At 46.8% G+C, this 16,195-nt stretch overlaps 1 protein-coding gene and 1 long non-coding RNA gene across 3 annotated transcripts in view; one reads left to right on the top strand and one right to left on the bottom strand.

Annotated features, from left to right (window-relative positions):
- The window catches only part of PPRC1 (PPARG related coactivator 1), a 14,153-nt gene extending 13,646 nt beyond the window's left edge, over positions 1 to 507 (top strand). For both annotated transcript variants that reach the window (XM_072931182.1, XM_030276250.4), the window contains one exon: positions 177 to 507. In XM_072931182.1, coding sequence (XP_072787283.1) covers positions 177 to 280 — 104 coding nt within the window. In that variant the 3' untranslated portion in view covers positions 281 to 507. The remainder of the gene's footprint in view (positions 1 to 176) is intronic.
- LOC121470213 (uncharacterized) lies at positions 182 to 16,195 on the bottom strand. The gene is made up of 2 exons (XR_005980899.2): positions 15,799 to 16,195; positions 182 to 13,655 (listed from the first exon to the last, which is right to left on the bottom strand). It is a non-coding gene; the product is annotated as an uncharacterized lncRNA (long non-coding RNA).

Here is a 16,195-nt window from a genome sequence, read left to right as displayed (position 1 = left end):
TCCTGCCCTGAAGGATTGAATGGGGGCTCCCTGTCTCTCCAGCACTGTTGTTGGAGGCTGGCCCAACTCTGGGTCTAGAAACTGGCAGGTGAAACAAGATAAGTGTGCTGTGGCAATGGCCAGAATTATGCCAGTGTTTCCTTGGGCTCAAGACAGGCTCTTCCCATCTCTTCCAGATTCAAACCGTGAGGATTTTGACCCAGCTCCTGTCAAGAGCAAGTTTGACTCCCTGGACTTTGACACTCTGCTGCGGCAGGCACAGCGCAGCCTGCGGAGGTAGCGGCAGGCAAGGCGGAGCACCCGCCCCCACTTTTATACTCAAATACAAAAGGCAAAAAAAGTATGGAGAGAGAGATGAGATTTTTAATAAAATGAAAAAGGAAAAAAATTTGTTTTATAACCAATATTTAAGGAGGATGGGTCATTGGCCTTCAATTGGAGCAGTCCAGGCAAGTGGCAGCCTGGGCTTGCCCCAAACATATAATAAATACGGATGCTCAAACAGCAGCACTGCCTTGTTTTCTCCTTTGCATGGGCTGTTCCCAGGTGTGCGCTTAGCCTGTGCCCCCCTCAAGACCCCAGGGACTCTGTGGTACGGCCCCGTAAAATGTTGCACAGGTCATGGACAGGGCACAGGAGTGGGATGTCCGGGGAGAGTGTGGCAGGACTGAAGTCACCAAGTGTGTGGCTGTCACTGTGGCAGCCTGCAGCGGGGCCTGGTACGGGGTGAATGGCTCTCTGAGGCTCTGACAGTCTCTTGGGCTCTGCAGGACTTGGCACCCCGAGGCTCCCAGCCCTTTTGGGGCCACCTGTAGCACCCGCAATGGCCACGGGGGGGCAGTGCGAGATCCGCCACCGCCGCTCCCGGCAGCGGGCTGGGAACGGGCCCTGGGCCTTGGCCCGAGCTCGGGCAGGGCTCTGCTCGCTCCGAGCCCACTGCCCTGTGTGCCTGTCCCTTTCGAGCCTGCTCCTTGCTATTGCTCCGGCTCGCCAGAAAGAGAGGGGGACATCTTGTCTCTGGGTTTCCCCCGAGGCAGAGGTGTTTTTGTCACTGCAGAGAGATTACAGCTGTCTGCAGTGGCATGCTTGGCAGGAAAGGATGGCCAGTGGCAGGGAGGGATGGATGATGCCTGTCTAGGCCCTCTCAGTGCATTGCAGCTCATGGGGGAGAGGAGCGTTCACAGACTGCCCCCAAGGGAGCATGCTTGGGCCTGCTGCCAAGCATCTTTCCTGCTCCCTGCTCTTGTGCCAGCACTCAGAGAAAAGCCCTGCCTTGGACTGCTCCTGGGCTGGCAAAAGCCTGGGGGTCCCTTGCAGGTGGCAGTGCTGACTGGAACGCTGAGATGGCATCAAGTACCCAGTCTTCAGGACTGGGACAGACTTGGGGTGGGGTCCAGTGGCACCTATTTGAGCTCTCTCTTGGCACAGCCTGGGTTAGGGAAGCCTTCAGCTGCCCAACTGGGCAGTGCAGAGCTGGGAGGGTGTGGAGGGAAGTGATGGGCAGGGGATTGACCCCCATGCCATTCCCAGGATTTTTCATGGTGTTTGGGGTGGGAGGGGGCTGGTCAAAGTCCCTTGAGATCCCTCACTTGGTGGAGGCAGCACCCACTCCAATAGTGTGAGAGAATGGATGGGAATAGAGGCAATAAACCCAGGGTGTGGGGTTTAGTCAAGCTGATGCTCATGTTGCCACTTGGATTGTGTTAAAGGCTCTGAGCTCTTTGTGGCTGTGCCTGGGTGTTATGGTCTGGCACTGTGGCTGGGGCCCACCTCTTCCCTTGCTGCCTCTGTAGATGGAGCGAGGTCCCCTGCTCCTGCCTGCCCACTGGTGACTTGTACTGCTGCACTGCTCAGCCCTGGGGGGCCTCCGCAGTACCATGGGATGTGGGGTACAGTAAGGTTGCCTGCAGGTGGGCCCTGAGTGAGCTTCCACCCTGTCGTCTCCTGCCTGGCCCTGGACTTTACACAAGGGAGGGTCCAAGGAGGCAGCTGCAGGCAAGGGGGTGAGTGGGATAGAGGGAAGCAGGCAGGGGGCTGTTAATCAGTAATGCAGTTCTTCCTGGGATATCAAAGGAGGGAGTGACAGCCAGAGCCCAGTGGGGTCTTGTGGGGAGGATGTGTGTCCCTTTCTGTGAATTTGTGCAAAGCCCTGTGGCTGCAGCACACCCGCAGCCCCTCTCCTGCCCAGAGCTGCTGGGCCGATGATGGTGCTGACCAGCATCTCCCTGGTCTCAGAGCTGCCACACCAGTGGCAGATGTGTATCCAAGAGTTACAGGGAGAGCATCTGTTAAACCAGCTGTGAAAACACTTCCAGTTGTTGAGTGATTCAGGCCTAAGGAAAGACTTGTATGCCTTAGAGCTGGGCTTGTTTCTACAAATACTTTAGGTGATCTAAAAGTTTCTTTACTCAAAACTGTGGTGGAGCTGAACAGGCAGGCAGGAGCGGGTAGTGTTATAGGCAAAGAGGTGCTGGGCACGGGGGATATCTGCTGTCAGCAGCCTCAGGAACCCCTGGGCATATGCTATTCCATAGAGTGTGCATTTGGGTAGCTTTGTGAGCATGGCATCACCCCAAATATGTGTGCTGCTAACTGTTGCATGAACAGGGCTGTGTCCTTGTGTTCCTACAGCTGGGCTGCACATGGTCCCCTCTCCTCCCACTGCTTCTGTGGGTGAGGAAAGGCAAGGGGTATGAAAGTGTTTGTGTTGCCAAAAGAATTAACACCCTGCTGTTGTGCCCTATAAATCTTGTGAGTGTTAGAGGTTGGCTCTATTCCCCTGTGTTACAGGGTTAATGGTTTCCGTTAGCATTAACTTGTCCCTGTGTTCTTGGTTATTGATTTAAGGTTTGTTGGAGGGTGTGAGAGTTGCAGAAAGGTGTTTTCCTGCTGTCCAGCCAGTGGCAAAGGCACTGCTGCAAAGAGGAGGCAGGAGCGTGGAAAGCAGTGCACAGCCAGCTCTCTGGAAGCATGGGTGCTGGTGGAAGCTGTCTGGAAAGAACTGGGGACAGTGGCAAGGAGCAGCACTTGGAGCATATGCTTTGCCCTAGCAGGCAAGCCAGAGGTGAGGAGCAAAGGTGAGGCTTTGTATGAACCCCAGTTCTCTTGGAAACAAATTTGCTTTGCCATAGGACAGCCAACCTTCCTCCCGCAAGCAGCAGCACCCTTTGCTGCCTGTGTGAGTGGCTCTAGCCCAAGGTGTAGCAGCCCATGGCTGGGAACCACACAGAGGATGTTTTCTGAGAGGTCACTAAGCAGAGCTGGGAGTTTGCCTCTGTTTCTCTTCAAAGCCCTCTCAGCCTTTCCCTTTCTGTTCCTGATACAGACTCCAATCTCCAGCAGTTGTCACTTCCTGCACCAGGTCCTGTTTATCTACAGTCTTCTTCTGGAACAAATCTCTAAGGATGCTGATTTCACATCTTCCGTCTCCCTTTCCATTTTCATTCTCTCTTGCATTAGTATGTTCTGAACATGACACCCAAGCTAGAAAGCAGCTAGAGGGGCATCCAAATTGGTCTTTCAAAGTGGGTAAAACCCACAAGGTGAGGGACTTGTGCTCTGTGCATAAGCTGTTTTGGAGCCCATGTGCAGAAGGCAGTGGGGCAGGAGAGGCTGACAGCAGCACTCCTTGCACATCTTTGCCCAGGGCTGAAGATTGCACAGCCCTTGTCTTCATTGCTTTGCAGAGCTCAACATTTCCTCAGCAACAGCACAGTCCCATATCCTCAGGAAAGGTTATTCTGGGACCGTGGAGCTGGGTGCTGCCAGGTGCGGAGTACCCACATTTCTGTGAGGTGGGTGTGCTTTCCCACACTTAGGATATTCACACTTAAGAAGTTCAGCATAGTCATCCTGAAAGCTGACAGGGACCCCTGTGGGCAGAGGTGCCAGGCAGGAACCTGGCTATGGTCCTTACTGTTGACACCCATTCCAGTCCCTGGGACCACCAGTCCTTGAGATTCAGACTTACTCAATACACCCAAGGGCTCAGAGCTCCTGACCCAAAGCAGAGGTTGCTGCTGTGGCATATCTGTGCCTCTCCGACCTGGGTTCCCTCCACCAGGAGCCTCACAGGGGTACCCAGCTCCAGGGTGCCTGCTGAGAGTGGCCATGGCAGCCTGCTGCTGGGATTGATGCAGGTTGGCTCAGAGGAGCCCCAGAGAGCTGGGAGAGGTGCTCACCCCACTTTGGCATGTAGCACCTGCAGGTTTGGAGCTCCCTCACTCTCATCACACTTTCTCTGCTGTCTTACACATTCCTCATCCCAAATCCCTGCCTGCCTGCCTGCACATAAGCCCTGGAGGTCAGCCAGTGGTTGTGCATCCTTTAAATCTGTGCTTGTACAGCTGAGAGCCTGGGTTAATGCCTCTGTTCCCTCTTACAGCCACTGCTGCAGTTCTGTGTGTGCTTGTTGTATGTGACTGCATTGGGCAGTCCTCCAGCATCACCCTGTAGTCCAATGTCTGCAGCCAGGAGTAAACAAGCAGTGAACATCCTGTTGGTGCTTCTAGTCTGGACACCTGCTCCACTCACCTCACAAACCAGGTGCTGCAAGTGCTTTCTGACTCCTCTCAGAAAAAGACTGCAGCTGTATGTAACATGCTACAGGAAGCAGGCAGGAAGATTAAGGGACCATTGGTCTGCAGCTTGGCAATAGCAGAGAATTAATGAAAAAAATTACATAAGATCTAGAAAATAGATGTGAACTTGGGGAAGTAAAAACCCCAAACAAAACAAAACAGCCCCAGTCAAAACCACACAAAAAATGCAACTACAATTTTTCTGTCAATCTAGGAAAATTCCCTCCTGACCCTAATCTGGCAATAGCATTAAGCCTGATGTGTGAGCAGACCTCTGAGACTGTAATGCTAGGAGCACCAATGCATGAGACCTAGAGCTTGCCTTTAGTTTCCCAAAGGAAGGAAAACCTCAGTACCCTTAGGAGCAAATTTAGAGGGAAATTATATTCTTCATCATCACAATGACCAGCAGAAATCCAGAAGCCTGGGGTAAAGCAACACTTCCTCCAAATGCCCTTAGTATTGCTGACTCCTTGGCGAACCTGGATCTGTATTCCAGGCTGAGCCACCCATTTCTGGGGCTCCTTCACTTACAAATTAATGGAGGGAATTCTGTCAAAGTGTGTGTTAAAATGATGGAGGTTTTTCTGCCTCATTACCCTTCTCGGAAGGCTGGTCCAGAACATCAATCCTGGCAGGGGTATAAGCTCTCTAATTCACCATCTAAACTTATTAAATACTTTTTGCCATTATTGTACATCTTACATGTTTTCATAACAATTTTATTTATAATTTCCTTTCAGTGGTTCTTCAGAAATGCATCTGTCCCCTCTCAGCCCATCTGGCCAGAAGAAACCAAACTCTTTTAGTAGATTTTTAACCAGCTGGTGTTTGTTTGTCTCAGCATCCAAATAGTTTTTCTCTTTGCACTGGAAAAGTATCCTTCCTGAATGTGGAGCTGCAAGGATATACTGGAGGAAGTCTCACAATGCCTTGCGCAATGGCAATAATGTTTCTGTCTCTGCTAAAAATAACTTGTCTCATGCATCCTAGCATATTGCCATTCCTTTTTCACAGAAGCATCACGCTGCTGCTTCATATTCATCCTTCAGTGCAGTAAGGTCTTTTTATTCCTTCCGGGCTTTCATTTCATCAGTTTGTAGCAAATGTCCTTGCTGCTGGTCCCCAAGTGTTTAATCTGCCCTTTCTGCCATTAAATTTCACCCTGCTTCCCCCATCCCTTGACAAGGTCAAGGTTCCCTTCTTCCCTTATGAGGAACTATTACACTCAGCACTTGAAATACCTCCCAACCGTCTGCTCCTTCTGCATTTTGGGAGCTTGCACGTGGCTATTCTGAAATTACCAATGGATTTACTAGCCTGAATTTATTCTCAGAATCTGTGGCTAACACCTGTCCTGCAGCCTGGTCATGCTTGTGTCTGATACAGCCTGGCCAGTTTCTCCTGTATCTCCTCTCCAACCTTGGGACTGATCTTCACCTTTAGCAGCAGTTTCTTCTGGTTTGTAGTGCACCATCCTTTACTCTGAATGGAGTGCCTCAGTCTAAGAAACTGGCAGCCCCATCTAAGGGATTATTTCTTTTGTGCTGTTCCTGTTTTGCTAGGTATCTCTTCACTCCCCATGTTCCTCTCATCACCTTTACTGAAACAGAGTTAAACCCACTCTTGAGGTTTGATTGCAGCTGGTTCATGTCTCCTCTCCTCTCCCCTCACCTCTCTCCCTGCAGGGGTGGGTACATTTGGTGTCTGCTCCTCCCTGCAGATCTGTTTCCTGACTGATGGAGCAAGCTTACCATTCAGTGAAGCTGTGTCTGAAATGATGTTGTGTTTTACATTATACTTTATCAATATGGAAGTTTGCTTTCTGTCTTGTCAGAGGATATCTGAGCACTGCTATTCTGGCACGGTTTACTGCCTGGCATTAAAGATTTCTCTAATTGCTCAGTTCCTACTCTTTATCCGTCTTGTAGCCTCGAAGACAGCACAATTTATTCTCAAGGCTATATCTGGTGTATATGTAGCCAGTCCCTGAGAATAACTGTGCAGGGTCCTTTCTACCACCCTTTCACACACCTCCTCAGGACATATCTAATCCATGTCATTCCCTTTTATGTCATTACAAGGACCTGATTTACTAGCAGTGCTTCACGACTTCCTGCTCTCCTCCTACCGACCAGGTGCTGCCAGCCAGCTTCTACTCCTGCTTATCTCTGCGGCTTTGTTCCAGGTGCACGCTCTGCCTGCACCAAGCATTCCAGCACATGCAGGGATACACTATCCTCTGGCTCAATACCTTTCCAGTATGCCAACACTTTGACTTGCCTGATGTGGCCACAGCAAATGGCAAAACTAGGGGAGAAGTCTACAAAATCAGTAGCACAAGCTGTGACAAAATCTGAGAAGGAGAAAAAACTTGTATGAGGAATGGATGACAAAGGACATGTTGTTTGCAGTTTAACCTCAAAAGATTCTGGTTAGGGGATGACAGAACCTTAGGAGATAATGCTGGTAGGACAAATGGCTTTAACACCTCTCAGCTTAATCCAAGGGAGAACCACAAGTCTGTGTGAAAATGCTAAACAAGTTACATGAGTGTGACTGGAAGGCTTAGTCAATGGGTGAGTTACGAGGTTGTGAAATTGTGTACAATATCAACATAGCATACAAGCACTGTTCCTGGGTGAACTGGTACTAGAAACTGCATCTTCAAATAGCATATTTTAGAGGCAGGAAGTATGTAGAGAAGTAGCAGAAAATACACTTTTTCAGTTACCAAGAGACAGCTGGAGCTTGTCCCTAAGTAAAGCAGCTCTCCTTCAAGTACCTGGGGGTAAAGTGATTCCTGAATCCCACTCATTCTCTAGAGCAATGCTGCATAAGCTCAGGAAGCAGGACTTTAGCAGCTCTAGCCATGTGACCCAGAGCAGACATCCCTGGCAGTGTCATTCAGAGGGCCTGGAGCAGGATGTCTATTGCCCATCAAAGGACTTGTGAAGTGCACAAAGAGCATTGATGGTGTGATGCAATGAAGATGTGGAGATCAGGCAATGTCTGTTTATCAGAACTCCCAAGACCTGGGATTGCCTGTAGGTAAAGCACTCAATTTGTAATACAAATGCACATTAAGTGAATAAGAGATGATCATAATGTTTGGGGAAACACCTGGTGCAATGAATAAGGAACTACTTCAGGCCAAATTTAGGCTTTTATAGGCTTTGAAGTCTGGCTAAGGGACAGGTAGACCTCAGTGTGGTCCTTTTTCACCAGTGGACAAGAATGAGCTGCCTACATTCTCACGTGAGTGAAGAGACCTGCAGGATGTATCTGCTCATTAATTGTAGCTGCCACTGGAGGAAAATGAATAAATCAGACTCCTCCGGAAGCTGGTGGAGGCAGACTTCAGAGAAGGCAATGCTATTAATGGCCCAGATAAAAGGAATAGGTCAGAGCAGGACAGGATCTTTGGAGTGCCAATAGCAACCAGGGAAAGAGAGGATGGCAGCCAACACCACTTACTGCTATGGACAGGTGTTCTCTTAATCCCCATCTCTGTCAACATCTCTAAACATTTCCATGTGATAGCAAGGTTGGTGAATCCTTAACCCCTCCCAGATCCACAAGCTGGGCTCAGTTTTGTCTTTGTATTCTCTCTCTCCTGGTGCTTTGACTAGTGGCTAATTCCTCAGACCTCAGTGCTTCCCATTTGACTATTCACTCCAGAGTTATCTATTAATGAAATGTAAGTTAACAGGGACTAAAACCTGGTCTGGGACCCTCAGCCACCACCTTATTATTTCAACTATATTTCCCTCAGCATGCTGGAAGCCACATGTTGGAGTGAGGCAATTACAAGGCTGGACCCAAACTTCAGTAGAAATTTTACATATACCCATTGCTTTTAAACTACAGCTAAAAACTGTTTGGATGTCCACAACTGCTTGGTGATAGTAGCCTCTAGTACAGGTAATTTTTCTGCACTGTTCTTCCCTTAAAGCTCTCTGTTGGGCCCCTGAGTCCCTGTAGGCTTCCCCCTACTGTGTAAACATGTCTTTATTAGTAATCTTCATGTTTTTAGAAAGCTGCTCTTTGAAAATTAATTTGGCTGGCTTAAATGTGTTGGGTTGTGGGGTCTCATTATTTATTTATTTAAGCCAGACTTTGAGATTTTCTGCATGTCTTCTTTGACCATACTTATTATTTTTGAAGGGGTTTTTTGTGTTTTTTGTTTTGTTTTGTTTTCTTTTCTTCTAAATGTCATCTTTGTTCTACTGATTAACTGTGCCAGACTTGGGGTTATTTATTATTTTAGCTTGTTGTTAGGATACCTTGAGTGATGCCATATTTAAAGCTGTAAATGAAGGGTCTCAATGTCATTGCAAGCATTTGCCCTTTCATCAATGTTGCACTATGACAACACATCAGCTACCTAAAAATTCTTAATTACTCTGCTGACTTTTACACTTATTCCCTTTGGAAGGAGAATATGCTCATCTCCCTTTTAAATTACATTGCACTACAGTGTATTTTTCTGTTGCTTTTTCCTCTCCAGCCATAATACTGGATTTGAGTACACTGTGTTCATAAAGACAAGCTGACTGTTCATTATTACATTCCAAACTCCCTCCTATGTACTACTCGTGACTAAATCAAGAGTTCATCCTCTGCTTGATTCCTCTGAGTGGTCATTCTAAGAAATATCCATTTATGTGGGCTAAAAATGCAGTCTTTGCATCATTCTTTGACATAGTGTCTACCCAGTCTGTATGGGGGAAATTAATGTCTCCCATTATCATTATGTTTTCTCCCCTGAAAACCTCTCAAGTCCTTCAGACGCTTTTCATTCCACTATTCTAATCAGGTGGTCAGTAGTTTATGCCCGGTATCACTTAGGCACATGTCAATGCATAATTGTTCTCTAGTAGTTTAAACAACATACGAGGTGAGGTTTTTTGTCTTTCTTTTCTTTTCTTTTCTTTTCTTTTCTTTTCTTTTCTTTTCTTTTCTTTTCTTTTCTTTTCTTTTCTTTTCTTTTCTTTTCTTTTCTTTTCTTTTCTTTTCTTTTCTTTTCTTTTCTTTTCTTTTCTTTTCTTTTCTTTTCTTTTCTTTTCTTTTCTTTTCTTTTCTTTTCTTTTCTTTTCTTTTCTTTTCTTTTCTTTTCTTTTCATTTTTCTTGCGGCTTCATATATTGAGCTGCTACTCTGGCAATCCTACTGAAATGAGACTAAACCTTACATTGGCCTGAGTGGGTTTTCTTGTTTTGTTTCTTTTGTTGTTTTTGCTTTTTTAAAATAAAATTCATGTTTGATTTTTAGCTCTGGACTTCACGCCATGAAAGTATCTTCTTTCACCAGCTGTTTTCTTCAGTTTGCTGAATGCACATTTGTAACTTGAAAGAAAACTTTTATCACCTCGGAGAAGGGTGGAGATATTTTCTATCTGCATGCAGTCCCCCATCTCTTCTGTAATGCAAGTATTCTATGGTCATTGCTCATAAAATTAGCTTACTGTGTATGAAGGCACTCAGCTTTTTTATACCCATACTGTTCTTCCCAGGGTGATGGGTATGGTGACCATTCCCTAATTTCCTCAATATCCATTCAGAAACTGCAGAGCCATTTTTCACATCTTGATTATTAAAGCCAGCTTAAGCAGAACATAGTACACTGCAGCAAGTAAGTCAGTGGTTTCACATCTGAAAGTTCTTTGAAGTTCTTGATTAGTCACTTGTCACTGAGCCTCCAGCACCTCCCTCATGCTTTCATGGTGACCACAAACCTGTTTAACATTGAGCAGAGTTTTGAGTGTGTCTGTTGAGTGCAGAACATGAACATCTGAAGCCATTTTGAGGGCTGCCTTCATTCTTGTAGTGTATATATATAGAGAGAGGTTTTATGATAAGCAGCTTTAAATTTTCAAACTCTTTGCACCCTTTATTTTGGGGACACTGCACCTGTCAAGTTGCTGGTGTGGAAAACTTGTAAAGAGCAACTGCTTGTTCCATTTGCCTGTCTCTTAGGATGCACCAATCCTTCCTTGGAGCTACCTGCATGTTTGGTTGAATTAATGTTTTGTTGTTTCCTGTTTCTACAACATTTATAGTTTTGGCCAAGCTCCTTAATGAGCTGACACACACAAAGATGCTGTTGTCTGCTAATCACTCTGCTAAGAGCTTTGGAACTAGCTGCAATTTGCCACCATTCTTGTAAATTTCATAGAATCAGACCAAAGTAGGTAAGTTCCTATGAATTTCCTGACCGTCAGCAGTGGCATAGACAAAAAATAGCTGATCCTGTTCCTTTAAGTGGGGGGAAAGGAGAATGCAGCAGTTTTCTGTTCCTTTGGCAGCAAAATAGCTGAAGCATCATGCACACACACATATGACCAACAGTGCTGCCTCACATGAATGTGTCACACAGAGAATATAGGCTTTGTGTGTGCCACACAAAGTGGACAGCAGCACTGGAGCAAAGCATTCACAGATTCACAGAATGACCTGGGTGGAAGAGACCTTCAAGATCATTGAGTCCAGCCCGTGCCCTAACACCTCAACTAAGCCATGGCACCGAGTGCCACATCCAGTCTTTTTTTAAACAGATCCAGGGATGGTGACTTCACCACCTCCCCAGGCAGCCCATTCCAGAACTTTATCACTCATCCAGTGAAAAACTTTTTCCTAATATCCAACCTATATTTCCCTTGATGCAGCTTAAGGTTGTGTCCTCTGGTTCTGTCAGTTGCTGCCTGGTGAAAGAGACCAACCCCCACATTACTACACCCACCTTTCAGGAGGTTGTAGAGAGTGGTAAGGTCACCCCTGAGTCTCCTTTGCTCCAGGCATTCAGACCATGAGAACTGACTCAAGTCATGCTGCAGTCTTAAGTCAAACATGTTGTGGACAGCTTGGCTGTTCCAGTTCCAGCTCTACCCGGGTTTCAGGTGAATGTTTCCTCATCCCCTAGAAACAGTTACAAGCTGACCTTGCTTCAGGGTGCATCACCCTTCCTTTTATTATAAAGATGATCTTTTATAGTCCATTTTATTCAACTGTCTAGCTTTCCTGTTCCTTCAATGGGGATAAACTCCCTGCTGTAAACCCCAGATTATTCCCATCTACCTTACAAATCTATTGCTTACTCTTTATATTAATATTATAATTTCTGACAACACATTGTCTTGTGCCCCAAAATCCATCCTATGCTTAATGACTATCTCTCTGCTTTCAGACTGATAGTCTGCCCATCTCTAGTGAAGCTGCTATTGCATGTGACAATAAATCCCTTTGAAAAAGGGATCAAATAGCTTCCCTCTTCATCCATCCTGCACACACTCCGTAGTGCTTCTCAGGTTCCTTCCCAGCAGTGTAAGTCGCAGTGTTTCCCTTACTGCTGTCTGTGAATCATTGTATATGTTGCCCCATGCTGTTGTCAATGCCCTCTCCTCTGTCAGTCTCATCTCTTGCAGGATGTATGGTTTTATTCATTGTGTCAAAACCTGGCCTGCAAACTTTGCTTGGATGGAGTGACTTTTGGTGCTCAACAAATGCTAAATATGTTGTCAAAGGTTAATTTTGTGTCTCTTCCCACTGACTTGGGTAGACTTTCCAAAGTGCAGTGTTCCTTTTGCTGGACAGTCTCCTTGGCCTGTGATCAGGCATGGCCTTGTCTATGATGGCACTTTCAACCTCGTTAAGTTTTATTTCAGTGTAGGCTCACACACTTTTGTGTGAGCTCCTCCCTGCAGTGAGTATGGCACAAGCATTTGGACTTGGCTTGCATTATTTAAACTGTGTAATCCAGTTTGTTGCAGGGAATGATCCTGTTCTGGCAAGAAAACTAAAGAGTTAGTATCTCTCTCTCTCATTGCAATAAATCATTTAACAAAGGCGATATACTGGAATTATGCCACATTCCTCAGAAGAAGGCATGTTTCTCCCTAACTTTTAGTGAGGTCTCATTTGTTGCTCTACTTGATGGGACAGAGTCTGTGTTTGCTTCTGCTTGGCTGGGGCTTCTCAGAAGACTGGGTCATTCCCTTCAAAAGCTTGCAGAGTCTGGATAGAAGCACAGTTTGTGTGATATGATAAATATGTTTTGCTGATAATGGGCAGAGGGTTACAAAATTGAATTTATGCCTTTTTCTCACCTGTCTTTGTTCATACTTGTGGTTCAGTGCTTCCTTCCTGAGACTGTGGTACCTCACATTTCCACTGGACAGGTATCTTTTTCACCATTGTGTGCTTCCCACACTATCACTCCACAGCAGGAGCTCTGCCTAATCTAGGCCCTCTCCAGTTCATGAGGTGTTACCCTAGGGAGAAATCCCAGCCTCCTGGTCTGAGGCCCACAACAAGGGCTGACTGAAGCCAAGGAAGCTACCACAGGTCCACAAGACTCTTTTGTACCCTGTCTCTGAGGGGTCAATCACTGACCTGTAGGCTTGCATTCACTTGGCAATATGCTGCTGCCTGGAGCAGATTGACAGGAAAGGTTTTGCTGAAGTACCCACTCAAGAAAGAGGGTAGCCCAAGGCTGTTTGTGCAAGTCTCACTTTACTGCAGCTGGCCCCGTCCATTCAGACATCTGCTGTGCTGATGGAAAGAGTGCCATGTTCTGAATGGTGTTGCCTTGAACTCCAGCCACACAGGAATCAGGAAAATCAGCAATTTAGGGTCTATCCTCTTCTCCCATTCCAGCGTATTCCTTCTACAGGACCACAGAAGTAGGCAATTAATGGGACAAGAGGGTAAATCATGTTCCTACTGAGTCCCATAAAGGTCATGCGATTCTATAGGGCCATTTTTAACTCTCACTATTTCCCCACCTCTGGCATCTCTGAGGCTGTAATGATACTGGGTGTGGTGCAAGACTGTGAGAAGACAGGTTTCTGCTCAAACGTCTTTCTGAGTATTTTCTGCAGCGGCAAAACGGATGTTGGAGAGACTTGCTGTAGGATCTGCCCTGAAAGTCTTACCTCTGAGATGCCAGGCCCTGCTCGGTGTTAAGTGAACTTGTCTGCAGCTCATTAACATCAAAGCATTTTCTCCACTGGGCTGGGCGGCTCAGTAGTAACCAGCAAACAGACCAGAGAACAGCTACCCTCTCCACTAAGCTTTGCCTGCAAACAATCAACATCAAAGGGGAGCCACTGTGAAACAGGGGAAAAACAACGTTTCAAATGTAGCAAGTCTCATGGCTCACGGGAAATGGGGGGAGGCCAAAGCTGTGTCCCAGCTAGAGAGCTTGCGCTGAGACATTTACAGGAGCAAGTACAGGAGTGGCTGCTGGGGCCTGCCGATGGTCCTGGCCAGGAAAATGGTGGATCCACTTTGGTTTAACAAACCCGCCTGACTGTGTTGGTGGCAGCATGGTGCAAGCTCTGGTTTATCCAGCTTGGTCCAGCCTAACACTAGCATCAAGGCAGATCTGCTCATTGCCTTCATAGTTTCATGATTACTCACTTGGCTGTCACTCTTGATGAGACCCTTGAGGCCAGTCCCACTGTTCTTTATACCCTTTTTCTCCATCTCCCTGAACACAAGAGTTTTAGCTTGTGATTCTAGATGCTGCTGCTCTTTTATAAAGTTGCTACTTCCCACAGGAGGCCTGTGGTATTAAACTATTTTTTAGATTACAGGACTGTTGCCTTTCTCTAGCTCTTAAACAGCTTTTCCTGCTTTATGTACTGGATCTTCTGGTTCATGCTTTCCTCATCCTCTTCCTCCCTGCTTTGTTGGATAAGAAATCCAAATTGTTGATATTTATCATGCTACCAATCTGTGATTAGCCCTGGGGAGGGCAGCACATTATAGAAAATTAATTAATTTTGATATGGGTCCCAGTCAGGAATTAGAAGCTTTATGGTAGGTTCAATACCAGGGTAGAACCATGGGGCTGTCTCAAAGAGTTTGCTATTTAAACATCAGTCTAAGAACAGAGGTTTGCAAAAACCCCCAAAACTAGAACTCTCTAATAATTAGTGCTGGGAGTCCACCCACTGTTCTAGCTGCCATGCAGACTGCAGATAGAAGTTGCTGGAGTTTAGGCCATTCATGTTGCAATCCCTTTGTTTAGATTATCTACTTCTCAGGAAATACATACTTCTGTGATTAGTACAGTGCCTAACAGACTTAGGAACTCAGGCTCTAGTGAAAGACATGCCCAGACTTTGAGTTGAATGGAGAATGCTCTCTTCTGGATATGAAGACATGTAGACCCCAATGGCTCACATTGAAAAAAGGGTGGAATAAAGACCAGGATATCATCAATTGGAATGAGATGCAGCTAAGGGGATCACGCCTGAAGCAGGGGTGCCCAAAGAGTTTTCCTACTCTTTGAGGTATAGAAATTCTCCATAGTTCATCCTTTCCTTGTTTTCACTGTAATGGCTTTCAAACCAGGACTGGGATTCCCTAAACCTGTCTGCTCTGCTCATGAAAACAAGCTTCTAACCTTGCCCTCCTTGCATGGAAGCCATGGAAGCTACATCTTGAAATGGGCTTTTGCCTCTTGCTACTCTGGTTGCTGTCTGCTCTGGGAAGTTCCACCTCCTACAGTAAGAAATCATCCTCTGACTTCCTTCAGGACAATGTTAAGAGGCAACCAATAATCTTTCCTTGTACTACCATTAGCCTTCAGATATCTCTGTCCATCTTTTTGCCACTGCAGCTTCCCTGGTAGATTGGCAGAGCAAGTACACCTTGGGTTTGCATTCCTTTTGCTGAACTAGCCAAACAGAGCTGTCCTGATCTCCTTTTGTAGGACAGGTTCATTGCTCTCCTACCTGCCAACACCAAGTGCCTCTTGGAGTTCCCCTTGAACAAGACAGGTGGGTTTCTGCAGCTACAACAGCACCTGAACAGTAGCTCAGTTTTTTCTCTCCAGGAAATAGTTCATCTGGGACATCCTAATACAGCAGCTGCCTTTGACCAGCCAGCTTTGCACAGCCAACTTTGATCTCTACACCTTTTTAACTCTCTAAAAGCATGTATGGCTAGGCAAGATGAGGGTAATGACTCCAGCGATTATGGTGGGGAAATAAAGGCTCATACACCTTCATCTCTGGCCTTAGGCCAAGGCTTGAGTAAGAGATTTCACTTTACAATCCTATCCCCTGAGTTTGAAAGAAGCTGGTACTGGTGTTCCTGTGGTGTCCTGTTCTCCTGCACAGCCACAAGGCAGTGTTATGCCTTCCCTAGACTATCAATGTATTCCCTGATTGCTGTTATGACTACCAGCACCCTGCCAACACCTGAACTCACCTGGAGGAGGGCCTTGTGCTTGCGGTGCAAGGCTGCAGCACAGGAGGCGGCCAAGTCATGGAGCCGTCACTGCAGGACCTCCCGGCCACTGCAGGCACACGCGCCTTCCCCTCGCATCATGGCCACCAACACACCTGGTGGTTTTATAACTGTACGGTGGAGCAGATCAGGAGATTTCATCTCTTCCTGATGGAAAACGATGTGATCCCGCCAGGGCTGAAATGACCCCTCAAGGAGGGCTTGCAGATTGCAGCTCTGGGCACAGTGAAGGCTCAGGAGTGGGCTGTCCCCTCAGGACACGGTGACCGCCAGGGGTGGCACGCCCCCTCAGGACCCAAGGGCCCCCCAGAGCTCGGTGACCGCTCCCGGCGCTCCCGCTCCCTCACGGAACGCTCCG

The sequence above is a fragment of the Taeniopygia guttata genome, chromosome 6 (assembly GCF_048771995.1).
Source record: "Taeniopygia guttata chromosome 6, bTaeGut7.mat, whole genome shotgun sequence".
NCBI lineage: Eukaryota > Metazoa > Chordata > Aves > Passeriformes > Estrildidae > Taeniopygia > Taeniopygia guttata.
This window is presented reverse-complemented; position numbering and strand designations above follow the sequence as displayed.